Raw genomic sequence first — 27051 nt, 5'->3', positions numbered from 1 at the left:
TGTAGGAACTTTGAAACTGTCATTTACTGTTGGGTCAAGGTTTGGACGAGGTACATTGGTAAATCAATGATGTGAATGACTATAATGATAATGTATTAGGTCACATTTTACAAGACGAAAGTTAATTCAAGGACAAAATATAATTGTCCGGAAATTACAAAATGGCCATAGAAGTTTTAACCTGATACTTTCTCCTAAGGTAGAGCTTTCTTACTTGTGTCCATGAGGGATACAAAATAGTAGATTGGTAACTAACATGGAGAAATGATTTGGAGATTAATGATCTGCTATAAACAAGGAAAGCTGTAAATTTGCTTGAGAAAATTATTTCTAATACTGGTTTGTTTGTGTGGCTCATGAGAGGGAGTCAATTTTAAGATTAAAAAGATGGAACGGCATCATAACCATATTTGACCCTCATGACTACTTCTCATCAAAGTAACTTCTGTGCACAATTTTCACATGATAAGGTGTTCTGTGGCAACAATGCAAGTCATATTGTCAGGAATCTGGTAGTGCAGCCAGTGATGTAATATTCTGAGGCAGTACCATAAGAATTCTTAACATGAATAAGGTAAAATCATGTCAAAAGTCATGAAATGAAAGCTTTGGCAGTTACTACATAGGCAAAGTGTCATTTGCGCTGGGTTCCACTCACAGCAACAGATACGTAATTGCCAAATTATGCACTGTTTCATTAGCATAAAGGGCTGGACACCGGTAGCCCGTGAGAGGAATTCTGCTCTGGTCCCTCTCACAGAAAGAGTTGGGGAGGCACTTCCCTGACTTACTCCCTGTAGCTCCTTCTGTTCCTTAAAAATATGCCCAGGAACAATGTGGGGAGTGAAACAGAAGAGAAGACTTGGGGGGAACTGCTCCCTTCTCCTTCCATGAGTGGGAGCTTCTCCTGATCACGGTCCTTTCTGCGAACAGAAAGAGCCCTTCTGTTTGTGGGAGGGCTATTATGATCTGAGCCAAAATGTTGACTACATCAGAGCCGCCCCCTTCACTTCCCCCAAAGGGTCTCCCAAACCCACCATTAGGGAATCACAGTCTTTCATTGTATACCTGGAGAAAGCAGAATGCTGGATCACCTGCCTGTTTTCCTTACCTGTTTTCGTGTCCTTGGGACTGGAGAGGCTGTGGAGGCGCCGGCTGTGTTACGGGGCTCTGCTGGGATAGGGGGCTTTGCTGAGCCATGGGGCTGTGCTGCTGCGCCATGGGGCTCTGTTTTTCTGAGCTGGGTGCGGAAGCTGGGCTGTTCAGCTCTGCATAACGGAAGACTGGTGATTAGAGAGCTGTCACCGCATGGCATTTAGTAAAGGGCAAAGGGAGGCAATCACTGCTGTGTCATACCCCATCTCAGGCAATTTATGTTCTGTTGCTTTTATTATCATGGCTTGTAATTAGATTTTAAGACACCTGAACTTAGAAAGCTTCATCTGATCGTGTTTGAAATCTCATCCTGCTCTGGCTGGCATGCGTGTTATTCAAAACCCAGTTGGAATTGACATACACATTTCATTTCTCAGAGTTCCTTCCAAGGGCAGAGAGAAATATGGAAAGGTTCCATTTTGAGAAAGAGAGAGAAAATGAGAGCCCATAGCAGCTCACTACAGCTCTGCAATTGAAACTTTAGGCGGCTTAGGCCCACATGTCTAAAATGTGAGCACAACAGTATCAGATGGAAGATTTTTATAGATAGTATCATGCTCATGCAACGTTTCAAATCTGGACCCCTGGACCTTTGAAGCATGATCTAGGAAGGAGAGGAAGATGACAGTGGAAGGAAAGGGAACTGGAAGAGAGAAATTTTGCTTGGATTCAAAACCATTTGGCCACAGATAATAGCTTTCCCAAATTTATGTTCAAGATCTGTTTTGAATGACTAACAGACCAATCACAGACTTCCCACAGGGTTCATGTGCATGAGGAAGTGTGCACAGGATTGCAGCCTAATTTACTCAGCGAGAAGGGGACTGGAATAGAACTAATGCATTTGAATGAGTGGAGGAGAGTAGGGTTAATAGAGACATCTTCAGAAAAACCCTGCTTTTTCTTAGCCCAACTTCACAAAAACTTCATAGTAAATCTTTGTCAGTCTTCTAAGGCGCCACAATATTCTTTGTAGTATTCTTAGGTTTTCCTTCTTCTATTCTCCATGCTCTGTTTAACTTCTAAGCACCTAAATATCTAGCAAGCTATTAATGTACAATTGCTATTATCCGTTTTGAATCTGTTGGGCAGTGCACATTTAGACAAATAAAACAGGCAGGAAAGCCAAACTATGTAGGCTAGACCAGCTGCCTTTGAACTCAGCTAAACAGTTGCCATTGGCAAACAAGGTCAGCCCCTCTTAGGTGCATAAGATATTAACAAATATTTGTAAATGTGTATGTGATATAGTGTTCTTTTTCATACTGTAGCACTTCCAATAGGGAAAATATCTCCAGGAAGCAAAGAAGTTATCCATCCAGCAACACAGACTGCTACAGAATCACACACCTTATGTATTCAACATCTCTAGTCTTTTAGTATTGCGCTACTGGGATGTAAAGCTACACAGACAACTTAATGAAACAGAACTCATCTCCTTTCCCTGTACCTCTAAGAACACAATTCTCATGCCAAATGTTGATTGCTTTGTGGGCAGAGGTGGTTAGAGAGAAATCTGTTTTTCTCCAATCTGTCTTGCATAGTCTGCAACCATATTTATCTCTGCATAAGCCCATAGCAGCAGCAGCAGCAGCAGGGGTTGCTGAGGCATAACAAGAGAGAGGTCAGTGTGGTGCAAACACACAGCTAGAGCCAATCCGGTGTTCCTGTCGATGTGTTTGCACTATGCCAACCTCATCACCTCCTTGCCCCTCCCTCTCTTGGGGCCCTACAGCAATGCAAGTGCTGGGGCATCAGGTAAGTGCTGCTGTCCAGCTACCCACTGCTAGCTATCAGTACCAAAATTCAGGAACTGGGTAGGGGAGCAGCACTGGGTTGCAAATGACACAGGAAGCTGCCTTATATCAAGTCAGATCATTGGTCCCATCTAGCTTAGTCTACACTGACTAATAGCAGCTCTCCAGGGCTTTGGGCAGGAAAACTTCCCAGCCTTACCTATAGAATGCCAGGTACTGAACCTGGGAGCTTTTGCATTCAAAGCATGTGCTCTATCACTGAGCAATGGCCCTTCGCATGATGCAGTTAAGGAAGACACTTGATTTGCCTTCAGAGGGTTCTAAGCCCCACCCCCCAAAGTGCCCCCAGCCTTCTTTTTCTTATAGAAGAAAAACAACAACAACAGAGAACTGTGATTTATCAGTGGGGACAGCCAGAGACATTGTTGTACTAGAGGCAAAAAAACCCAGAGCACACCTCACAATGGTAAAAATATAATAAATGAAAATGACCAATCATTTGCTAGAGGCCCATTAACCTTCTGACCAAGGAGGGCCATTCAGCTTGCCTAATGGTAGTGCCGGTCTTGCTATCATTGGGTTTGATCCAGATGAAGTTGGTCGAACTTGATTTTCATTTATTTTAATGGAACATTATGATTCTTTCATGTTGATTTCAGTGATAAATGTGCCACAAACTTTTGAATCCAGCCTCTTTAAGTTAATCAAATGGTGAAAAATATTATATTTTTAAAACATTTAATTCAATGACATAAGACAACCTGATAAACTGGGGGGGGGGGGGGGAGGGAATCTATATCTTATGTTGCTTTCAGTGGGGAAGGAGGATGAATTTATGCCTTTCCAGGCAATAAGACATGAGCAAAGTTACCGCCATTAGATCAGAATGCTCTCCTCATATTTTGGGCACAATTTAACACCCACTCTGTGAGTACACAAGGTACAAAACCATTGGAAGGACAAGTTCCTAATGCTGAAGAGTCATTCTGTTAGTGCTCCTGTGGTTTTGAATCTGTTCTCAGTTGCACAACTGGGAGGGAAAAAAACCCAAGCAAAGCTGATGTCAGTGGAGTTGCAATTATGTAAAGTGGGGTGAAAATGGAACAGGGGACGCTAGTGATTATTTCCAACTGCTGTATAATGTTAGTTCTCCCAGGAGGCAAAGGAGCAGACCCTGCGGTGCTTCATCAAGGCCTCTCCTGGTGGTTCACATATACTTTTGCCATTTGAAGTGTTTTTGAAGGGCTCAGATTCTCTTCCAGCAAGGTCTGCGGGGATCCAGCAGTAACATTTATATAATGCCACGCACTGGCTGCACATATAAAAACGTCCTCACTTTCCCAGGGGTGCAGTTCAGATTAATTGGTTGCTACTTCTATTTTCCTCCAGGGTTTTAAGGGTCAATTACTTACCCTCCTGAGGAATGATGCGAAGAGTTACACTAAGACCAGCATCTTTAATTAGCTTCACAATATCTGCATGAGGCATGTTAATAATAGACTGGCCATTCACAGCTAAGATCCGGTCTCCGACTTTGAGCTTTGCGCAGCGATCAGCGGGGCTTCCATCAATTATCCGGCCTATTTTATGGGGTACAGCTAGAAAAGGAAAAATATATATACCCGCACAGTTAACCTAAAACGGCAGTCGATACAAGATAGCAGGTACAAGGAAGTACAGTAAACTAATGTTTGCATGTAGGCAAAATGGGTTCCAGTGGGAAATGTCTAGACGGTATTACTGTGCTTTGTAAGCAGCTGCATCATCCAGCTCTCCCCCGCCCCCACCGAATGCACGTCCACTTCAGTGCTTGGGTTTCTGTCTAAAATCTCAACAGCTAAATCAGCATTATTGGAGCTTATGCCGATAACAAAGTAAAGTATCCACCATCATTTTGGAAGTCGTGACATTCATTAGGGATAAGTCTTCTTTTCAAGATTAACCAGGAGACAATGTCCTTTCTTTCCGGCATTTCCCCTTTGCCGTCCGTTTAGTTGACTAAAGGTCAATTGGAAGAGCAGAGATTCAAAGGCCTTTACATTTTTTTACTTTTTGGTTTAGGAAATTTCTACTCCACCCTTTCTCATTGCCAACACACACACAGAGAGTAACCTCGGGTTACGAACTTAATTCGTTCTGGAAGGTCCGTTCTTAACCTGAAACTGTTCTTAACCTGAAGCACCACTTTAACTAATTGGGCCTCCCGCTGCTGCCACACGATTTCTGTTCTCATCCTAAGGTAAAGTTTTAGCCTGAGGTACTACTTCCGGGTTAGCAGAGTCTGTAACCTGAAGCATCTGTAACCCGAGGTACCACTGTACGCACACACACACACACAGTGGTACCTCGGGTTACAAACTCTTCGGGTTACAAACTCCACTAACCCGGAAGTAGTACCTCGGGTTGAGATAAAGGAGCACTCCCAAACTACACAACTGCTCTTTCACAGGTATTGTAACCTCATCCAGGAGACATCATGCTGGGTATATCACAAAGTTGTCCAATGAAAAAGCTTATGGCTGTCCTCTGCTGATTCCTCTTATGGGACAATGCAAATGAGGAGGTAAAATTAAACAAATATGGAATGCTTGTAAATATTGCACAAAGAGGCAAGCATCCCAAAGCTAGTTTGAGAGAAAAAGCATATTGAAGGCAAAAGGTAACTAGACATTGCAGGCACAACCTAAGATTTGTTAATTTCTCTTATATATATGAAGCACTGATTTGTGAACAGAAAACCCAGGGTCGCCTTTGCAGTATGTAGTGTGTTGCATCACAACCAGGCCACACACACCACAGAATGGCTTCCCATTCTTATTTTCCTCCAGGGCTCTGCATGCTCCTGTTTATTCCAGCAGCCTGTCTGCCAGGACCGCAGGGGATGCTTGCTAGATACTTTTAGGAGAGACCTGGAAGGACTTGAGAAGCTCCCAGCCTTGGTGGGGCAGGTCTGCAAAGCAGTAATGCTGCAGGAGAGGCCAGGACTACACTAGCTTCTACGTGGCACCTCTTCATGCTGTTTTACATGTATAGGCACAACAGGATCACCCCTTTGGTCCTTAGAATGCAAACAAAAACATGGAAAAATGAATGGAGATTTTTTCCCACTAGGGTAGAGATTTCCTCACAAGGGGCTGGATCCAAATGTTCCTTTCCTCTGATAGAAAGAGCTTCTCTGCTGGAAGAAGGGAGGGTCTGGATTCAACCCAAGTTCAGAAAATATAATTTTGAACTTCAGCCTTTAAGTCCATCCATTTTTACATCTAAATCTGTTGATGCTAACCTTTGCAACATAATTCACCACTGCCCCATGCTAAAACACTTCCTCAGCCAATATCAGGAATACAACTTCTGAAACTTGCTGATGAACTATAGTTTTATTTTCAAGCGAAAAGTGCTTTCATAGGGCTTTTTTCAAGAAACAAAATAACGATGCATAGCTTTTAGTACAGAATTAATTCCTTCTCATTAATTTCTAGTGCTTTAGTATTTGAAGGCCTTTTAATTAAGCAAATTGTAATTTGATTTAATGCTCTGCTTTACAGACACACTTAAAGAAAATGCAAGACAGTCTGGATATTTGCAAATTATTCAATTTAAAAGAAAACAACAATATGTAAACTCTAAAAAAACCTATTGATTTATTAATTCTAGGATCTAAGTTGAAACAGATTTACTGGACAGGCAAAATAGCCTGTAGTAGCCACAGATTTTAGTCAGCCAGGGCTCCCTTTGTCCTGTACTACTGTGAACTCTGGGGACCGGGGAAAACCTGACCACTATACAGTGGTATCTCAGGATGCGAACGGGATCCATTCCGGAGCCCCATTCACATCCTGAATGGAACGTAAGACGCGACAGCGCATCTGTGCATGCGCATGTTACGTTTTGCCGCTTCCGTGTATGATGTCATTTTGAGCGTCTGCACATGCGGCGAAACCCAGAAGTAACGTGCTCCATTACTTCCAGGTTGCCGCGGAGTGCAACCCGAAAGCGCTCATCCTGAAGCACATTCAACCCGAGGTATGACTGTAGTCAGGCATGTACCGAGTACAGTTTGGATTGGCTATTTCCAGTTTTTAGGAGGCAGTTACAGTCAATGAGTATTATCCCACAAGCTTTATCATTCATCCTGGGCCATTCAAATGTGCAGATCAAAAGGTTGTGCTAATGAGTTCTAAGAGTCAGGGAAAATTTATATGGAGGCATTGCTAGGGCTGCCATATATCTGGATGGTTTGCCTAAAAACTAACAAACAGCATGTCCTGGTTTTTACTTTTTTAAACATGGCAACCCTAGGCATTGGTACAGAACAGGTTTTGATCACCTCTCAAATGCACATGGGAGAAATCACTTGTTTGTAAATACCACCATGTTAACATTTCCTTGCATCTGTTTTAAGATGAACGAAATACCCCAGTTACTGGGTGTTTGCAAAACTTTTGTTTCATGCTCTGCATTTGTTGATGGCCAATTCATCCATCCATTAACTGCAAAACTTATATGGTTCTTTGCTGCTGCTTCTTCTTTTTATTAAAAAACCCACTTTTTGCAATGTATCTTCCTACCCCTTTTATTTACTGTTGTTCCCCCCTCCTTTTCTATTTCCTGTGTCTGCACATGTATTGTTTCCTTGGATTGTTAAAAAAACCCCCAAAACCAAAACTAAAAGCAGCCTCAGAGATTTGCAGTATTGAGCAGAGGATCAGCAGGAATAGATTTACAGGGGGCAGGAAGGGCAGTTCAATTCTTTCTCCTCTGGCAATTTTTCCAGTCAATATCCCCACATCCCAGCTGCTTTTCACTTTGCCGGAGAAAAGATAATGGTAGCCGCAGCTATTCCTGTAAGAGCAGAAAAAGCTAAGGAAATGAATTCTGAGCAGTAAAATGGCTGGATGGGAAAGGATTAAGCAAGCCCTTCCCTACCACCCCAGGCTGCTTTCGGCTTTAAAAGAAGCTACCATAAGAGTAGGGGACTTCTGCATGTTTACATATAGTTTCAGTGCCATTTACATTGTCACGTGACCCGGAAGTGTCTTCGGACAGCGCTGGCCCTTGGCCTCTTTGAGTGAGATGGGCGCACAACCCTAGAGTCTGTCAAGACTGGCCCGTACGGGCAGGGGTACCTTTACCTTTACCTTACATTGTCATTTGTTTACTCCTACTTATTCCCATAATTAAGATTGCCGGAAGAAATATCAACAACCTCAGATATGCGGATGACACAACCTTGATAGCAGAAAGTAAGGAGGAATTAAAGAACCTTTTAATGAGGCTGAAAGAGGAGAGTGCAAAATTTGGTCTGAAGCTCAGCATCAAAAAAAGGAAGATCATGGCCACTGGGCCCATCACCTCCTGGCAAATAGAAGGGGAAGAAATGGAGGCAGTGAGAGATTTTCCTTTCTTGGGCTCCATGATCACTGCAGATGGTGACAGCAGTCTCAAAATTAAAAGACGCCTGCTTCTTGGGAGAAAAGCAATGACAAACCTAGACAGCATCTTAAAAAGCAGAGACATCACCTTGCCAACAAAGGTCTGTATAGTTAAAGCTATGGTTTTCCCAGTAGTGATGTATGGAAGTGAGAGCTGGATCATAAAGAAGGCTGATCGCCGAAGAATTGATGCGTTTGAATTATAGTGCTGGAGGAGACTCTTGAGAGTCCCATGGACTGCAAGAAGATCCAACCTATCCATTCTTAAGGAAATCAGCCCTGAGTGCTCACTGGAAGGACAGATCCTGAAGCTGAGGCTCCAAGACTTTGGCCACCTCATGAGAAGAGAAGACTCCCTGGAAAAGACCCTGATGTTGGGAAAAATTGAGGGCACAAGGAGAAGGGGACGACAGAGGATGAGATGGTTGGACAGTGTTCTCGAAGCTACCAGCATGAGTTTGACCAAACTGCAGAGGCAGTGGAAGACAGGAGTGCCTGGTGTGCTCTGGTCCATGGGGTCACGAAGAGTTGGACATGACTAAATGACTAAACAACAACAACTTATTCCGATTTCAAAAATGCATAGAGCATTTTTAAACAAATTCTCTGCATGAGGGGGGAAATTGCCATGAGAAAGGTTCTGCCTAGCCACTTCCCTGCCACGTCCATCCTTTCACACTTGGAATGGGAGGAACACTGATGGTATAACTTGCAGCCTCAAATACTAACAGTCAGTGCATATATTAATTACCATAATGCTAATGAACCTCTCTTCTGTATTAATCATGTCTCCCACAGTTCTACAAACCATTATAGACTTAGAGACCTTTAGCTGCCTATTACGTCAGCTCCCATTTCCAGGTGTGGTCTCCAATCGAAAGAAGCTTGTAGTCAGTTCCGCAGACCCCAAGAGACTCTAATCCTTTCATTCCCTGACAGCACATTCGCTGCCACCCCACATGGCGTCTCAAGTGGCTTCTGAAATTCAGAAGAGCTTCAGAAGCAATTTCTGAAGTAAATAAATTACAGAACGAGGCAGAGCATGGGAAAAACCAATTGGTAAAGTGATGCCCTTCTGTATGTCCAAAGGGGCTCACTGGACTGGAATCAGAAGCCAGAACAAAAGGCAGTTTTGAAATGGGGAAGATCAGGTGAAATGTTACTACCTATTCTTCAATAACAGAAAAAGTGGAATATCCTATTTTATGCTGCAGCTAATTACATATATTTGGTGTGAAGATATCTATCTATCATCTATCTATCTATCTATCTATCTATCTATCTATCTATCTATCTATCATCTATCTATCTATCTATCTATCTATCTATATCTATCTATCTATCTATCTATCTATCTATCTATCATCTATCTATCATCATCTATCATCTATATCTATCTATCTATCATCTATCTATCTCTATCTATTTATCTATCATCATCTATCTATATCTACCTATTGATATAGATATGTACCACATACACACAGACATAATATATATCTATGTCTATGTATATAATTTCTTCTATACAGGTGACCCAACTTCCATCATGGAACTAAAAGGGCCATACATAGGATTCCCGGACAATCTCTCCCATGTAGACACTGACCAGGCCCAGAGCTGCTCAGCACCAGCAAGATGGCTGCATCACATGCCCTCAGACCATGAGGCACTTCAGTCCTATGATCTTTTGAAGCTTCTTCCTTATGAAGGCCACTTTTGTGGAGCTCCATAAGGACCAAGGGATATTTGCTGTGTCCTTCATTGAAGGGTAGAGCACCCTCTCACTGCTTTAGATCATGGGATGAAAATCTTCCAATGTGCTATTTTAACCCTCACCCCAAAATCTCTGCATGGTTTTATTGAAGGGAACTACAAGAAAAATAAGAACAAAACAATAAAATATTACAATATAAAAAATGCTGAGTTGTTAATATATTCTTGTTTCCCTCCAAATTTGCATGCAGAGAGTTAGAAGCAACACTGGGTGCTGAAGAAAACACCGTACCTTTCTGTTTCTTCTTTTTAAAACAAAAATTATTTCTCTTGACAGAAAATCACTAAACTCATACTGAGCTCCGGCTAATATCACAGCATGCCCCCAGAAAGCACTGATCGTTACAAGCTGGTGTCAGTGACAAATAATGTTTCTCACTTTTACAAGTACGGTGTCTTTTCATCTGTTCTGTATGTATTTCCCCTAACAGCTGAGAGATTGTATTTTGTAAAAAGTCACTTGCCTGTTTTCTCACATTTCTTTTTGTACACCGGGTAAATGTCAGATGCGAACAGGTGAGTGTGTGTGTGTGTGTGTGTGTGTGTGTGTGTTGGGGAATCCAAACCTGTATTGTATCTGTACTATAACCTCTGGCAGATAATAACTTCTTACAATAGTTTTGTAATGTAAACAGAAACCGATAGAAAACTAAGCCAACAAACCCTCCTGAGCCAGCTGTCCTTTCCAATATGTTACACAGCTGATCACATGAATATTTATTGTGCCCACAATTCTCCATAGGTGCAAGAGCTTTAATTCAGCTTTAACTCCTAGCATGCCATGATTTAATTGGGAGATATAACACATAACTCAGTATGCTTAGCTTGTTTCCCTTCAGATGCCTTTTTGCCATCTAACACCCACTATCAATCACTCCCGCGGCCTTTTCCTCATGTGTCCTCACCAGTGAAACTCCAGGAGTTGTGGGGCAGCCAGAAGATGTGACGTACACAGCTATCAGAGGAAGATGATGTGAGAAAATACTGCCTGATGTTCCCTTCCTGTGGACCTTAATGTTCCTTGAATAAAGGCTTTATGCCATAGTTCAGGGGTGGCCTGTCCCGTTTTGCCACCTGAGATGAAATGGGAAGATGCTGTCTCCCTGCCCTGCCAAAGCTTCACTTACCAGGGGTCAGGCTTCCGGTAAGATCTCACTGAACCCTCACAAGATCTCATGAGAGCTCTGCAAGATCTTGCCGGAAGCCGCTGCTACTTCTTCTTGCTTCTCTGGCGGCACCCTGCAGGATTCCACCACCCAAACCACTGCCTCAGTCTGCCTCATGGGTGGGCCGGCCCTGCCATACTTCCATTGAAACATTTTTGTTAAAGCTATGCTAGATATGAGGAAGTGAGGATGGAAACTGTCCCGTAACCGTATATCCCTCACTCAAGGGTTAAAACCAGTGTAAGGGCTATTTGTGTACATGCAGGACTTTTTTTGGAGGGGTGAGGAGTTCTCAGGTGCAGTGGCAGAGCCAATTTGAAGTGCCTGTTGCTGTGCTCACACTGCACTGAACTCCCTGCTGCCTTGTACCTCTTGGTAGTGACACACAGCATTGGGAAGAGAGCAATGTCGCCCTGCCTGGGCTGCCCCACCGATTGTTTTCAGCCCAGCATTCTCTTTTGGGCAACCTAATGAGGGTCACATGCCAGAGGCAAAAGCAGACAGAGCAACGAATGCCAGTTTGTACAGTGGGCTAGCTTCTGCACACACTTCCTGATATCCTCCATCCAGGCCACCAAAATGCATTATCAACATTCAAGGACACATTTAAGCCACTTCACATTTCAAGGAGATTTCTGAGGGTCAGACTTGGAGGGATGAATTTGACTCTCTGGCCTGAGGTTCCCCAACCCTGTTCTAAAGAGGCAGGGACCAGAATATCTGGAGGACTGCTTCCTCTCACATGAGCCTGCCTGCCAGTTGCAGTTATCACCTGAAGCACTGCTCTCTGCCCTGCGGCCATATTGGGCAGGTTGGACAAGGCCTTTTTTGGTGGAAGCAGCCCAGTTATGAAACACTTCCCTGAAGGAAGTGTGACTGTCTTTAACAGTTTTTAGCAGAGGGAAACCTTTTTATTTCATGAAGCTTCTAAGGATTTGTAAATGATGCTTTAATACTCTTCTTTTGATGATGCTTCTATGTATACCATTTAAGCTTTTCCTGCTCTCAGTTCTTACTGTGTTAAGGTATTTGTTGCAAACTGCCCTGAGGGCTCTGTTGAGAGTGCAGAGGTATTGGGAAACTATTTTAAATAAATAGGTAAAGGTAAAGGTACCCCTGCCCGTACGGGCCAGTCTTGACAGACTCTAGGGTTGTGCGCTCATCTCACTCTAGAGGGCGGGAGCCAGCGCTGTCTGCAGACACTTCCGGGTCACGTGGCCAGCGAGACAAGCTGCATCTGGCGAGCCAGCACCAGCACAGCACACGAAAACGCCGTTTACCTTCCCGCTAGTAAGCGGTCCCTATTTATCTACTTGCACTTAATTGTGCTTTCGAACTGCTAGGTGGGTAGGAGCTGGGATCGAACGACGAGAGCTCACCCCGCCGCGGGGATTCGAACTGCCGACCATGTGATCGGCAAGTCCTAGGCGCTGAGGTTTTACCCACAGTGCCACCCGCGTCCCTACAACACAGCTCCTTGTCGCTATGCATCTGGGAAAGGCATGGCTGGAAGCTGCCTATGCTTTGGGAGGATTTGTTTTGGAGGTGAAGGCCCTGGGATTGCTTCTTGTGATTGACGAGGTAGTGGAAGAATGACTGACATTAGTGGAGTGGAATGGATATCTGGGCAGAGTTAGAGTTGAGTGACTGATAATGTCTGCTGGAGAATGACAGAGTGGAAGCTGGCTGTGACAGACAAGAGAGACTGAGGGGAACAAGAGATGGTATTTAATAGAGTTAGGATAGCTGTTATGACACTTCAAGATAGACAGTGATGTTTAATCAGGAAACTAGAAGTGTAAGAACTCTGTAGAGAAATATTACTTGTTCTGAATGTTCTGTTCCTTAATTAAATCTATGTTTCTGTTTAACTCTCTGGGTTCTGGCCTCGATGGATCCCAAGGCAGGAGTGGCCACCAGGGAGCCTCTGTGTGTGTGTGTTTGTTTGCGCTGTGTACAAGGACAGGGCAGGTCTGGGACAAGGCAGCAGCGAAACCAGAGTAGTGCTGCCCCACTGGCCCCATCCCAGCCTCACTGCTACTGTGCCCCATCCCCACACCTTCCCAATACATGGCAGCAATGCTGGCTGCTGGGAGGCCAGGCCTGCAGTTGCTTCTGTTTATCTCATTCCACATATTTGGTGTAGATGTGCTCAAGTCAGGATGTAAAGGGAGAGTCCTACTGCTTTCTCTACGCCTGTAATATTCAGGAAAGCGAAAAGGAGGCACTTCATCACACTGTGCAAAGTCCAACTATGGAACATGCTCCTACAGGAGGCAACGATGGCCACCAAATGGTAAGGCTTTAAAAGAGGGTTAGGCAATTTCATGGAGGACAGGGCTATCAATGGCTACCAGCCATGGTGGCAATGTTCAGCCTCCACTGTCAAAGGCAGTATGCCTCTGAATGCCCGTTTCTGGGAGTTGCAGGTGGGCAGAGTGCTGCTACGCTCATGCCTAGCTTACAGGCTAGCTTGGGCTGTAATAATAATAATAATAGTAGTAGTAGTAGTAGTAGTAGTAGTAGTAGAAGCATCTGTCCAGCCACTGGATCCTGGACTAGATGGGTTATTGGCCTGTTCCAACAGGCTTATCTTATGTTTTTAGTAGGTGGTGGCAGCAAGCAGTCTGAGGGAAGTCTACACCCTGTGTGATAGCTGAGGACTGGACATCGTGGCCACTTGAAGACAGGGGAAAGCCACATGCCTTTTTCTGATAGACAATATGCCTGGCCATTGAAGGAGACCTACTCTGGCTCACCTACTTTCCTCATGGCTGTCACACCTACCTTCTTAAATTATTGAGCATTTATGTGACTGGACTTGGTGCCAGGCTCCCAAGTAAGAAATTAGAGAGGGAGGCAGACCCTCTGGACTTGTCAAGGCTCATGATCTGGAGACAGACAGGCGGGTACCAACTGGGCAGGTGGTCAAGCCAGGGAAGAGGCTAAGGAGTAAACGGGGACTGGTAGTCTGGAACAATGCCTGAGGGAGTTGCTTAGATGGAGGAGCCAAGCCAGAGTCAGATGCTTTATAGGATCAGGCAGAAGCCAATTGGTCCCTTTAGTTACCTGACCTCTGGCTGCAGTGGTTGCACTGAAGTGCAACTCATATCTCCCTCCTCTGGCAAGTTCCCATGGGGATACAAAGAACCAGAACATCTCCCAGTTCAAGTCCCCTCAGCACTTCACTGGTTTCCAATGCCCAAACTTACAAAATTCCAATAATACAAGGAGAAAGCTGCTGCTGATAAAACCTTTTTAAAATGCACAAACTAATCTTGCTTACTGTTCTGTCCCAAAGGTTACCTCCTATGTGGGTATTTCTTGGGCTGTACTTATTCATGGCAGCTCTAACAATTGCAAATAAAACTGCAGGACTCTATTTGAAATCCTAAGACCAGGGAGACAATGCCTACCTGACATTACAGACAATTCTCTTTCCATACCGGTATTTTCAATGAATTCTCCCCTTGGCTGGCTTGCAGTGAATACATTAACATTTTTACTGAACATATTTAAATATTTATTCTTCGCTTCCTTTGTTTAATGCTATGGCACACCATGTAGGGTAAGAAAAAGAATGGCTGGTTGGCTGGTTGCTCTGAAAGCTTGCTTGTGAAAATGTCAACAGCGTTGGCTGTCCAGTAAATGATCAGCTCCCAGGGCTCAGGGACCTACTGGGTTATTTTTGCTTATATTACTCTCTATAGTGCTGTGCAACACTGAGATGCTACATAAGGAACTAATAATAAAAACTTTTTTTTATTTTGCAAATAAAACAAGCGTACATTAAATGACAATAGTATTTGCAGTAGCAGAATTTAAAAGCAAGTTGCTATGTTGCTATTTTAGTCAACTGTGAAAGCAACGCAACATCTCCTTCCTGGCATCTCATATGAGGTGGGCCATAGCTCAGTTGCACAGCGCAGGCATTGCCCGCCAAAGGTCCCAAGTCTAATCCCTGGCATCTCCAGGTAGGTCTTGTCTGAAGGCCTTCAATTGGTGTTAGCCATGGGATCTGTCACAATTGGTAGTAGCGGTGGGATCCGCTTCATGTGCTCATTAATTTTAATAGATCTCCTCTGAGTAAAACTTAATTGAATACCAACCAATTACTTTAAAAAATCAATACAAGTCTAAAAGCCATATGGTTCAATTTTGTACCTCTTCCCACAATACAGTCATACCCCATGTTGCGTTAGATTGATGTTGTGTTTTCTCAGCTTGCGAACGCAGCAAACCCAGAAGTGTATACTTCTGCGTACTTCACACATGCACAGAAGCGCTCTATCGCACTTTGCGCTTGCGTCGAAGTGCCGCTCTAGTTGTGGACTTTTCGTGGTGCAAACGGCACCCCGGAACAGATCATGTCCACAGCTAGAGGTACCACTGTATATATTATTTCAGGCATAGGCAAACTCGGCCCTCCAGATGTTTTGGGACTACAATGCCCATCATCCCTAGCTAACATCCCTAGTGGTCAGGGATGATGGGAATTGTAGTCTCAGTACATCTGGAGGGCCGAGTTTGCCTATGCCTGTAATATTTAATAATACACTTATAGCATAATCCTATGCTTGCTCAACCAGACTATTATCCTCTGTATTCAACAGGGCTAGGAAAACTGGGGACAGGATGGCTAAAGCCTCTTCTCCCTCTCTGATTTAAAAGCCAATTACATCATTAAAGCCCTCACTTCTAACTGGCTAGTTCTGGTTGCCAGCCTAATCCTCTGATTGGCTACTGCTCACAGTTATTTAACTTAAGCGATGAACACACTTCAATTTTCCCTATCCATTTGTGTGTGTAGAGGGGGTTTAATCACCTCAAATTGTTTCCCAACTGCTAGGCCCAGTTTTAAATGTCCCAGTGACGACGATTTTCTGCAGTCCGTGGGCAGCTGACCCAGAAAGTCACACTTTGCTCTTGACAGTCCTTTGAAAAGTGGAATAAAAATCCGGAAAAACTCTGCACAAAGACCCAGTCAGATGCTGCTATATGGAAGGGAGGTGAACGCTGAAATACAGTGGGCACAATCCAGAGAAAGTTAACCATGAAATCAATGGGACTTAAGTGCTTGACTGTGGATTTAAATCCCATTGGTTTCAACTGAACTTAAGCTCACTTAGCTTTCTCTTGATTGCATCCAGTGCCATCTTCCAGCCTAGTCCTCTTGGAATTCAAGTAGCTTAAGGCTTAAAATGGCTCTGTGAGCAGCAACAGCCCCAGTAATTTCTCAAAACATCGTGCTTCCATCAAGGGAACTGCAAAAAAACAAACAAACAAAAACCCACAGCAAATTTCCACAATGAAATCAAGCCACACCTGCTGTTCAAATTAACATATTAAGTAAAATTAGATAATAGTCACAGTAATAATATCTATCTGGTTGTTGTTTAGCCTCTTTTGAGGGCCACTCACATCCCATGTTACAATTTAAATTTGAAGGTTATCCAGCAAGTGGCTTTTGTTTAAAATACCGTTTCAACAATACTGTTTAAAATTTATTTATTTGCTTCACAGGTAACCCGTAGAAGCACGTGTCAACATTTATCATGCCAGAAGACTCAGGTATTCAACTGGCAATATGCTTCTTCTTTTTTTGCAGAATGCCTCAATGCATGTCAGGTAGGGTTGCTATTTCCAACAGCTGTCGCCTTTTCCTATATTTTAGGCAAGTGAAAATCACTTTTGGGGGCATTTTTGTAAACATTTTTTTAAAAAAAATCTCAAACTTTTGGGTTTTCCTAAAAAAACTCAACAACTTTCAGGGTTTCCTGGTTTTTACTTTTTGAAATAAGGCAACCCTAGTTTCAGTTTCTCTCAGTTTCTCATTTGTCTAGTCTTAACGTGACTCTTTTTAGTCTGGTTGTTTGATGTACACAGTGCTTAATGCCTTTAAGCTTTATTATTTCAGAGCACAGCCTAACAAGGAGGCAAAGCCATACAAACAGAATCTCTCTAAATCATGGGCAGGAAACATTTGAAAGAGAGAATGTGAAATAATTGATCTCTTGACTGAAAGCACGCAAGGATATACGACTTTATAAATGCTGAAGTCTATGAATAAATAGAACTCAATGGATTAGCTGCATATACAATGGGTACCTCGGGTTACATACACTTCAGGTTACATATGCTTCAGGTTACAAACTCCGCTAACCCAGAAATAGTACCTTGGGTTAAGAACTTAGCTTCAGGATGAGAACAGAAATCGCGCGGCGGCAGCAGGAGGCCCCATTAGCTAAAGTGGTACCTCAGGTTAAGAACAGTTTCAGGTTAAGAACGGACCACCAGAATGAATTAAGTTCTTAACCCGAGGTACCACTGTACAGTTGGCAAAAGGAAGTTTTATAGGATTTTTGTAAAGGAATTGGAACAACAATTGACAGGAAAAAAAATTTAACTTACTTATTGTAGATCCAGATTCAGGCCTGTTCAAGGAGCTAATGATAACGAAACCAAACCCTTCATTTTCTTTGCGATGGATGACAACATCGCTTGTTTGCAAGCTGTGCGAAGCAAAGCCCTCTGGGGGTGTAGCATTGCTACTCGATCCAGCATGATTGCTGTTAGCATATGTGGCATAGTCACTTCTTGGAGAACTGTGGTGCGTAGACACAGAGCCTGGACTTCTGCCATTCTCAGGGCACGGTTCTCCTGAAACAGAAACCACACAAAGATTAAGAATCTAGGTTGTCTGCTGACAAAACAGAGACTCACCAAACTCAAATCTTTCTGGCTTTCTAGAACACAAAATACAGGGCGTGCTAAACTAAACTGCACCCAGTATAGGAGGACTGGATCTAGTAAGGGATCTACTTTGATAAGGCAGCAAAACAATCAAGGCACCCTTTCTTAAACTAGTACATATGATCCAAAATAAGAGCCATAACATCAGAGCAGGTAATTACTAGTGAGACCTGACTCAATTTAAGTCTTGTCTATTGTGGATTTATTTAAATTAATACTTAATCAGTTCTAATTGCACCTGATCCACCCTAATTCTGCCTTAGCAGTACATGGACCACTATAACGTTTTCCCATAGACCAGACTTCTTATGATTCAAGTCGGTGACCACAGTTATCACTGAAAACAATAGCAAGCAAAGGCAAGTAGAAACATTCTGGCAGTGAAGGGTTCAGAAAACCTGAGACAGGAAAACAGTGGTGGCCTTTTCAGTGACGGCATCCTAGCTCTGGAGTTACCAGAAGGTTCACTTGCATCTTTTTCACGCCACGTGAAACCTTTTTATGTTCCCAGGCATTTAAGATCAATCCACTTTAATTGTGGCCCTTGCTCTAGGTGCTATTCAAGGAGTTTTAGAATGGTGGGTGTTGTTTTCATAGGCCTGATTGCTATGGATTTCAGCTTTTACTTTAAGCTGCTCTAAGAATCCACCTGAAAGCTCAGAATCCAGGTACCATCAAAGCATTGACTAGAAACTATGGAAATTGAGTAATACTACTTATCAAACCTTTATTAGGCATTATACAAATAAAACCATAAAAGAGAAAATAAGATATAAAAGCCTTGAAATATATATAAAAAGGCAGCAGTTGGCTACATACATATATATATATATGCATATAGAGTCAGTGGTTTTCCTTGTTAACCTGCTCCTTGGAGAACTGCTACCAAAAACTCGGCTACCCCCGCCGTTACCCTTTGGTCAACGTCGGATAGGCAGAATCCCACACATTCACCTTGCTGGGGTTCCAGACCACCCAAAAGAGGGGACAGCACGCGTTGACGGAGCGTACGGTACAATGGGCAATGAAAGAGAATATGCTCTACGGTGTCCGGGACATTCATAGAACATCTGCAGAATCTCTTGTTTCTGGGAATGTTTTGATATCTTCCCCTGACAAATGCTGAGGGAAAAACATTCAAACGGGCCAGCATAAAAGCCCTACGTTGGGCTGGGATTATTAATTTAGTGACGTAATTGGCTCTGCCAGCTAAGATATTTAAACCATAGAATATGGGAGAGCAAATTTTGTTTACAGCTGCCATAATATTTTGCCTCTCGACATCCTTTAGTCTAGTTAGGATATTATGGAAAATGTATTGCTCGTTAGAATTGTACAGGGGCTCCAGCTCGATGCCTAAAGATTCAATCTTTTTTTCGAGGTACTGATACCATCTTGATTTGTAGGAGTCTTTGAGCAAATCTGCGAGCAGACTTGATGGAGGGCAGCGAAAATGGCAGCGTAACCAGTACTTTATTGAGGTGGACCAGGCCCAGAAATTGAGTAATAATATGAATCGTGTAAGCAATTCCACAACTGCTGCCACACACAACATATCTGCTTCCCCTAGTGAGAGACTAAAACTATATTCTGTGGGGGTGGGTTGCTTATGTTGGGCACATGCTGTACACTGAGAGCGCATTAATACTGCTATATAAAATTATATCATTACTAATAATGGGTGTTGAATTCCAAGGAAATGAATCAGACATTTCTTTATCTATCTATGTCTATTAAGTATGTCTAATTCAACATTTAATTCAATATTAAGGTATTTGCCTTCAAACTAGAAAAATTTAAGCAGGCAACCAACAGAGTAATGGGGATTAACTGCTTGACTTCCCTTTTAAAAAGAGAACAGCCTATTCAAAATATATTTGTGGACGAGAGGGATTAATTCAGGGAAGATTAATCCCAAATAAGAACCTGTTATCAAATATAGGTTATCTTACGAGAAGAAAACCTGTCCTTGTACACAGACCTCGAATCCTTAGCTTCACTTACATTGTGGACCAGCCTTCTCTCAACTGGTTAAGAGCATGGGGCTGATAACACCAAGGTCACGGGTTCGATCCCCATATGGGGCAGCTGCATATTCCTGCCTTGCAAGGGGTTGGACTAGATGATCCTCAGGACCCCTTCCAGTTCTACAATTCTATGATACTCCATATACTTTATATTCATACAAATGCAGAGAACATAGGAGGATGGAAATAGTATTGTATTTATATCTTTGGTGGTCAGCAAAAAGTAAAAAAATAAAATGTGGACAAAACACAGCTATATTTCTCTGGCAGATCCTTTATTGAAATACTTTATTGTCACTTGAACAACTTGTATACAGTGAGCTTACGCTAGCACCCCCCACTCAGCTCTCTTAGTCTTAATTCCCCTTGTTTACTGACGCACACCCACCCAACCCGGAAGTCAGTTGCCCTGTTGTGATCTTTTCATTCAGCAGCCTAACAGCCCATGGATAGAAGCTGTTCTTTACCCTGTTGGTGCGACTAATCATGCTTCTATATCTTCTGCCTGAGGGCAGGTGATCAAGAAAGTGCCGGCCAGGGTGTAAATCATCCCTGAGAATTTTCCTCACTCTCCTGAGGCAACGTTCTTCTGCTATTTTATCCAGCGGATTCACGGGACAGCCCATAATATCTTGTGCTGTATTCATCACCCTCTGTAGGCACTTCCTATCAGTTGATGTCAAACCAGAGTAACCCATTCCAGGTGCTAAAATGAAAATGGTACCAGCGAGAGGGAAGTTGGTTCACTATGAACACTCAGAGCTACCAGCCACAGAAAAGTTTTAGACTATGATCCTCTCTCCTCCCTGGTCAGTTCTATAAAGCATGCTTATATGGGCCAACACAGAACCCTCCAGATGTTCCTGACCATTGGCCATGCTCCCTGGAGCTGAATCTGGAGGGCACCCTGTACCCGTCCTCATCCAGGTAAGCAATCAGGAAGCCATAGAGCTGGCATAGGCAAACTCGATCCCCCAGATAGTTTGGGACTACACCTCCCATCATCCCTGACCACTGGTCCTGTTAGCTAGGGATGATGGGAGTTGTAGTCCCAAAACATCTGGAGGGCTGAGTTTGCCTATGCCTGCCATAGAGCCTCCCTTGTGCCTCATCCTGCTAGCTTTGAATAAGTGAAGTTGACAGTGCAGTCTTAGAGGAAAGATGGACAAAAATGTTATTGTCTCTCTTCAACAAGAACAGAATGGACATGAAAAACTCTTGATAATCCTAGCACAACTAGTGATTAAACCAGAGGACTGATTGGCACTGCTGGGCAGGTGCTCCAGATGCTGAGCTTTTTCTTTTTAAAAAAAAAGTATTTCTCTAGCCCTCCTAGAAAGTAAGTTATGGGGCAAAATGTACACGTACCTTCCGATAAATTTAGGTGAAATGAGAGTGAGTGTGGCGTAGCTATCTTGTATGTCTTCCCTGGTACTGATAGATGTTCCCTGTGGCTATTAGACAGCAACAATCTCTCTCTCTGTGTGTAAAATCAATATTGTGTGATCTCTACAAACAGTAGCAGCAGGAGACAACTGACACCCCCTGGTAAGCATAATGATGCCAGGGGTGGCTCTCTCACTCATAGGGTGTTATGCCACCCCCTCCCCCATGAATTTTTTTTTACTGTCTCTCAGAATTCTGTCCACTGGTCCAAAGAGGTTGGTGATACCTGGATTAAATAATATAATGATGCTTTTCATACCCTATGCATGAATTCACATGAATTCAGTGAGGCTTATTCCCAGGAAACTGTGTATAGGATTGCAGCCACAAGCTGGCTTCCACTCATAAAACAGATAATGGGTCCATATTTGGAATGCTTTAATTTCAGATAAAATCAAATGTGTTTTTCCCCTCCTTCAACTGATAAAGATGCATATTACAAAACAGCTGACTAGCTTTCTCTCTGCCACACACATCACAACATATCAAGCACAATCTTCAAAGTGCAAAATCAAGTTTCTCTGAATCAAGGATGAGTCTCTCTTTTCTCAGGCAGGATAGCATGTCCTCTAGCAGTCCTTGTACAACTCTGAAACAAAGTGATTAGCGCAAGGGAGACGAAAGAAAAACAAACAATCATTATGCTGCTATGTTAGAATTGAAAATCTCCCAAAGTTATTGAACCAGACCTGCAGCTAAATGCCATCGTCAGTGACAAGAAAGATCTCATTTTCTGGCTGTCATGTTTTAGAAGCCTGAATACGGTTTATGTCACGGCGGGTGCAACAGAAAGAAAATTATCTTACTCCACAGAATTACCGAGTGCTGCCTCAGCTATAAATGAATGTAACAGATTCCCATTAAGTACAGGAAAGAATGATAAACCAGGTAGAGCAGATTTTATATTGCTATTGGATATCCATCTATTCTGAAAAATCTGTCCATGGGTGGGATAGTTAAAGATTGGGTATGCTCTCCACAAAGACTAGCATTTTAGTCCTTCTGTACATTGGAATGTCACTCTTTCCTGATCAGGTTTCAATACCTGGCATTTCTCTTCCTCATTTTTAAAAAGTTCTGAAGGTATTATGGCTCTTTAAATTTAAGATGAAGACCCGACTATTAAATACTCTCAGAATGAACAAGCCCAAACATAGTTTTTCCCCTGTGTGGTTGTTTCATGGCTGGACTTTATTAGATTCCTCCCATTCCTGCAATTATTCTATGCTGTATTCATTCTCAAGAGCTTCGAACATACTTCCGAGATTTGGGGAAAGTTATTACCCAGGGACACGGGTGGCACTGTGGGTTAAACCACAGAGCCTAGGACTTGCCGATCAGAAGGTTGGCGATTTGACTCCCCGTGACGGATTGAGCTCCCGTTGCTTGGTCCCTGCTCCTGCCAACCCAAGAGTTTGAAAACACGTCAAAGTGCAAGTAGATAAATAGGTACCCCTCCAGCGGGAAGATAAACAGCGTTTCCGTGCGCTGCTCTGGTTTGCCAGAAGTGGCTTAGTCATGCTGGCCACATGACCCGGAAGCTGTACGCCGGCTCCCTCGGCCAATAAAGCGAGATGAGCGCGCAACCCCAGAGTTGGTCACGACTGGACTTAATGGTCAGGGGTCCCTTTACCTTTATTACCCAGCCATGAAGCACTGGCTGTCTTTCCTCCAACTAGGTTTTTGCTCTTTCAAGAGTGCTTCCTCAGGCCTGTTTTAGTTTTTTTGGGGTGGGTGGGCGGTGGGGCAGTGAAGATTATGGAGGAGACTTTGCTTATCTTTCCTAATAGCAGCTATGCATTGGAGACATGGCTCTCAAACCCATCACCTCCATGATATGCTTGCTCACTGGGGCTATAGCCAGAAGCTGGTGAAGATTTAGCATGGCCCACTCATCTGCTAGAAGTTCTCATTCTCAAGCTGGAGCTTACCAAGTGCCCCCGCTTTGTTGTATGAACTTAGTGAGCGGATACTACATTCCAGAGCGCACATTCAATTAGAGAAATGGACTGACGTTTTGTGCTATAATGATACTATGACAGAGCTGTGTGGCAACAGTGGTTTCAGCCCACAAACCTGAACCACCCAGGAGGGAATGGCTGAGGCACAAACTAAAAATAGCAGAGTGTTGGAAATGGGTGTGTGGGTCTGTGCATGTGTGGGTCCACCTGCTTGGAGCGTCATGGGCACTCTGGTAATGATGGCATGCCGTGTGACTGCCAGGGTTTCTCTCTTAGTTTTGTCCTAATCAGTGCTTTTTTTCTAAAAAAAAGTTTAGGGGTACTCTCATTTTCCTACTCATATTGAAATACTGCCCCTCAAGGAGGTCAAACTTAGATTCACAACATGTTTAGGGGTATGTGTACCCCTGTGTGTCCCCAGAAAAAAAACACCGGTCCTAATGTTCTGTTATAAAGGCTGTCAACAACCTGATTCTTCATCTCAAACTTTGGGCATGACATCCAGACTCTGTCTTCCACAAAGTTAGGCTGGGAGAATTTCCAGTACTTTGGGGGGAATGTGCATGGATATCATTTACTTTGATGGGCGGGGGTTCTTTTGCTTATGGCCTACGGAGGCGGCCATCCTTTTCCCATACAATCCCACACAAAATGAAACCATAAATAAAGAAATAAATTGAAACGAAACGAAATATACCGTAAGATAATAAATAAAATAAACTTGTCCACCTCATTTAGTTGTAAGTTAAAGATCCCTCTCCAAAGTTTGCCCACACACAAAATCCTTACACCACCCTTCCGTAGCTTTAGGGGAGGATTTTTGCTTACTGTCTCCCTCTAGCATCCTGGAGGTTTCCTAATAGCCTATTCAAATTGTTTTTCTGAAGACAGGTTCCTGTTACTCAATACGTGATTGATATTTGCCACCAAAAGGAATATTCAGCTACAAGTTCCAGACCAGAAGAAGTTCCTTCAACTGAAAGTTCCAGACATGCAGTTAGCAGCAAGGACCAGCAACAAATAAAAGTGGTCACCCGCACAAGCAGAAGCATAATTAATTTCCTCAAGGAATTAATCATCAGGTGCTGTGTGTTACCTTGGCTATTGGCCATTTTCCTAAGGTTTGGGGAGCTGCTAGGGGGCGTTGCACCAGGCTGGAGAGAATTTTTCTGACTCCAGGAGTCTATAATGGTCAACAGAAGAACATCAGTCTCCTTACTGGAATGACTGCAATACGGCTAACAATGGGACATAGGACTGTGCCAAAGAAGAAGATGACACTGTGAAGAATGAGATGGGGGTTGGAAATATGAGGTTTTGATCAGCTACAATGTGTAGGAATGGAAGGCAAAGCTAGCAAGGTAAGCAGGGTAGAATGAGTTCTTTACTGAATGGGAAGGAGTAGACAGAAAGGGGTTTAAAGTCATATCTGCTTATTCCAATTGCTCAGTTCAGTGCACGTGTGACAAATGTATCCTAGATATGGCTTCCTCTTCACACATTACTCTTTTCTAAGTGTACACCTAAAAATGTAAAATGTGAATGTGTCAAACCAGCTTTTGAAAACACAAGGAACCTATTGGTATTCTTATCAGGATTGTCTTCAGCTCCCTGTTCACGGTAGTATTTGTTTCTGTGTCGTGTCTGAAATGGCCCACAGGCAGTAGGCTTTGAGATGTCAGACACAAATCCACACACAGCAACATTGCAAAGAAGTGAATAGACTCATAGAAATACACTCCAGATGAAAACTGTGAGTTAAGGCCTCATCTTTGGGTTCTCTACATCTAGAAAACAAAACCACTTTGATGACTCCTTAAATGTCTAATTCTGTATCTATGGTTTAGATTTTACTGTAATGCCGACTGGTTAAAAAAGACAAGGCAGCTGCCCTATTTCTACCTGCCGCTGTTTGGTTTGTGCTAAAAGGCTTTTACATTGTGCTTCTAATGAATGGGAATGAGCTGAAAACTCATGAAATCACTTCCCGCCCCGGGGACCTAACAATCTTGACGCTTATTTCATTTGCCTGCAGTCTGTTGGTCACACAATGGCTGTTAACAGGACAGTTGACTCAGCAGGAGGATGGCATGTGAGGTGATGGTGGGAAGAACATAGAGCCAATAGAAAAAGGAATATGGACAGGGTGACTCATGACTAGTACAGTTCTATGTCAGTTCTACTTTCCTAGTCTCTGTAAAATAACCCAAATACTTTAGCGTTTGTGTCAGGAACATTGTAAGGGAAAGCTGAAAAACAAACATTTTATCTGTTTTTTTTTAAAAGCAACATCTCTCTGAATATTAATCCCCCCCCCGAACATTTTATGTATGATTTGTCCTTAGTTGCGTCCCAATTCTTAACAATATTTGGTTTCCCTTCAGTTGAACATACCTGTGGGTAGCACCTTTCTTCTCACAGTTAGATTCACTTGCCCATTTCGAGCTGCATTATGCATGAGGTCAATCACATATCGGTGAGTTTTGCCAGCCACTGGAATTCCATCGACGAAGACCAACTCATCACCAGGATGTAGGCGGCCATCTCTGTCGGCTGAGCCCATGGCAATTACTGCTCCAATTAAAATCTAAGGGGAGGGGGGAGGGGGGGAGGAGTGTTACAAGCATAAATCCAAACAAAGGGCAAGGCAGCAAAGAAATCTCCAATTCTTTCTGGTGATGCATAAGCAAAACTTTTCTCTGTTGCAGAGTGGTGTCCAAGATACTGCTGCCAAAATGCCAGCGCTCAGATAAGCCTATGAGAAATGCCCCAAAATCCTTTCCAAATACTGTAGCAATTAGTAGTAATTAATGTTACACTTTTTCCTAAAGGAGTAATGAGATTAATAACCCAAACAGCAATGAATATTTTAAGAATTACAGGGCTGGCTCACTTTCTTGTTAGAAAATACACTCCTGTTTGTGTGAGTGGGTGTGGGTGTGAGAGAGAGAGATCATGAAATTACAAAAATTAGAATCATTAAGGACACTGCAGGCACAAAAGTTTCAGGGCAAGGCTATGTGTTTGGCTGTTAAAGAGGATTAATACATAACATCTAAAGATTAGACATTCTAAACCCTGTCTCCCCTGTCCCTTAGATAAATAACATTCTTCACTGATGTGGTTTAATAAGGAGTTGGTGGGTCACTGCAAAACCTATTGAACGATTACGGTGGCTTGATCCTGTCCACTTTGCACATCTCTTGGCATTTTAATGCGATAATAGATTTCTTGTTGTACAATGTTGATTGGGGATTTGTGCTATCAAAGAAGTGGCTGGTCCCTGTAGAGGGGAAATGAACGTTTTGAAAACTGCTTTGAAATCCTTTGGTATTTTAGAGCTAATTTGCACAATACATTCAGGCTCTTCTTCTCATTCAGGCTTGAATGAACCATATAACATGTGAGCTGGGAATCTAAGCAGTCAAGCCATAGCAACCTCTGCCATTTTATTACAGGAACTTAACATTATAGCATCATGGAAGTTGCTATACTTTCAGACCTGCACCTTGCACACAGCTTGTGTGTTTGCATGAGAGGGAAAATATACTAGTAAGGTCCTTAGTTTTGAGAGCCAT

The 27051-nt window shown here is 43.0% G+C and overlaps 1 protein-coding gene across 22 annotated transcripts in view; it reads right to left on the bottom strand.

Annotated features, from left to right (window-relative positions):
* The window catches only part of MAGI2 (membrane associated guanylate kinase, WW and PDZ domain containing 2), a 598802-nt gene that overhangs the window by 42652 nt on the left and 529099 nt on the right, over window positions 1–27051 (bottom strand). For 13 of the 22 annotated variants that reach the window (XM_083399289.1, XM_083399299.1, XM_083399302.1 and 10 more), the window contains 5 exons: window positions 25868–26060; window positions 24570–24656; window positions 17698–17946; window positions 4325–4510; window positions 1112–1268 (listed from right to left, as the gene is read on the bottom strand). In XM_083399289.1, coding sequence (XP_083255415.1) covers window positions 1112–1268; window positions 4325–4510; window positions 17698–17946; window positions 24570–24656; window positions 25868–26060 — 872 coding nt within the window. The remainder of the gene's footprint in view (window positions 1–1111; window positions 1269–4324; window positions 4511–17697; window positions 17947–24569; window positions 24657–25867; window positions 26061–27051) is intronic. The other 9 variants (XR_014502057.1, XR_014502058.1, XM_083399304.1 and 6 more) reach the window with 1 other exon arrangement.

This window comes from Podarcis tiliguerta (assembly GCF_965153285.1).
Source record: "Podarcis tiliguerta genome assembly, chromosome: 10".
NCBI lineage: Eukaryota > Metazoa > Chordata > Lepidosauria > Squamata > Lacertidae > Podarcis > Podarcis tiliguerta.
The sequence above is the reverse complement of the archived record's forward strand: the minus strand, read 5'-3'. Positions and strand labels throughout refer to the sequence as shown.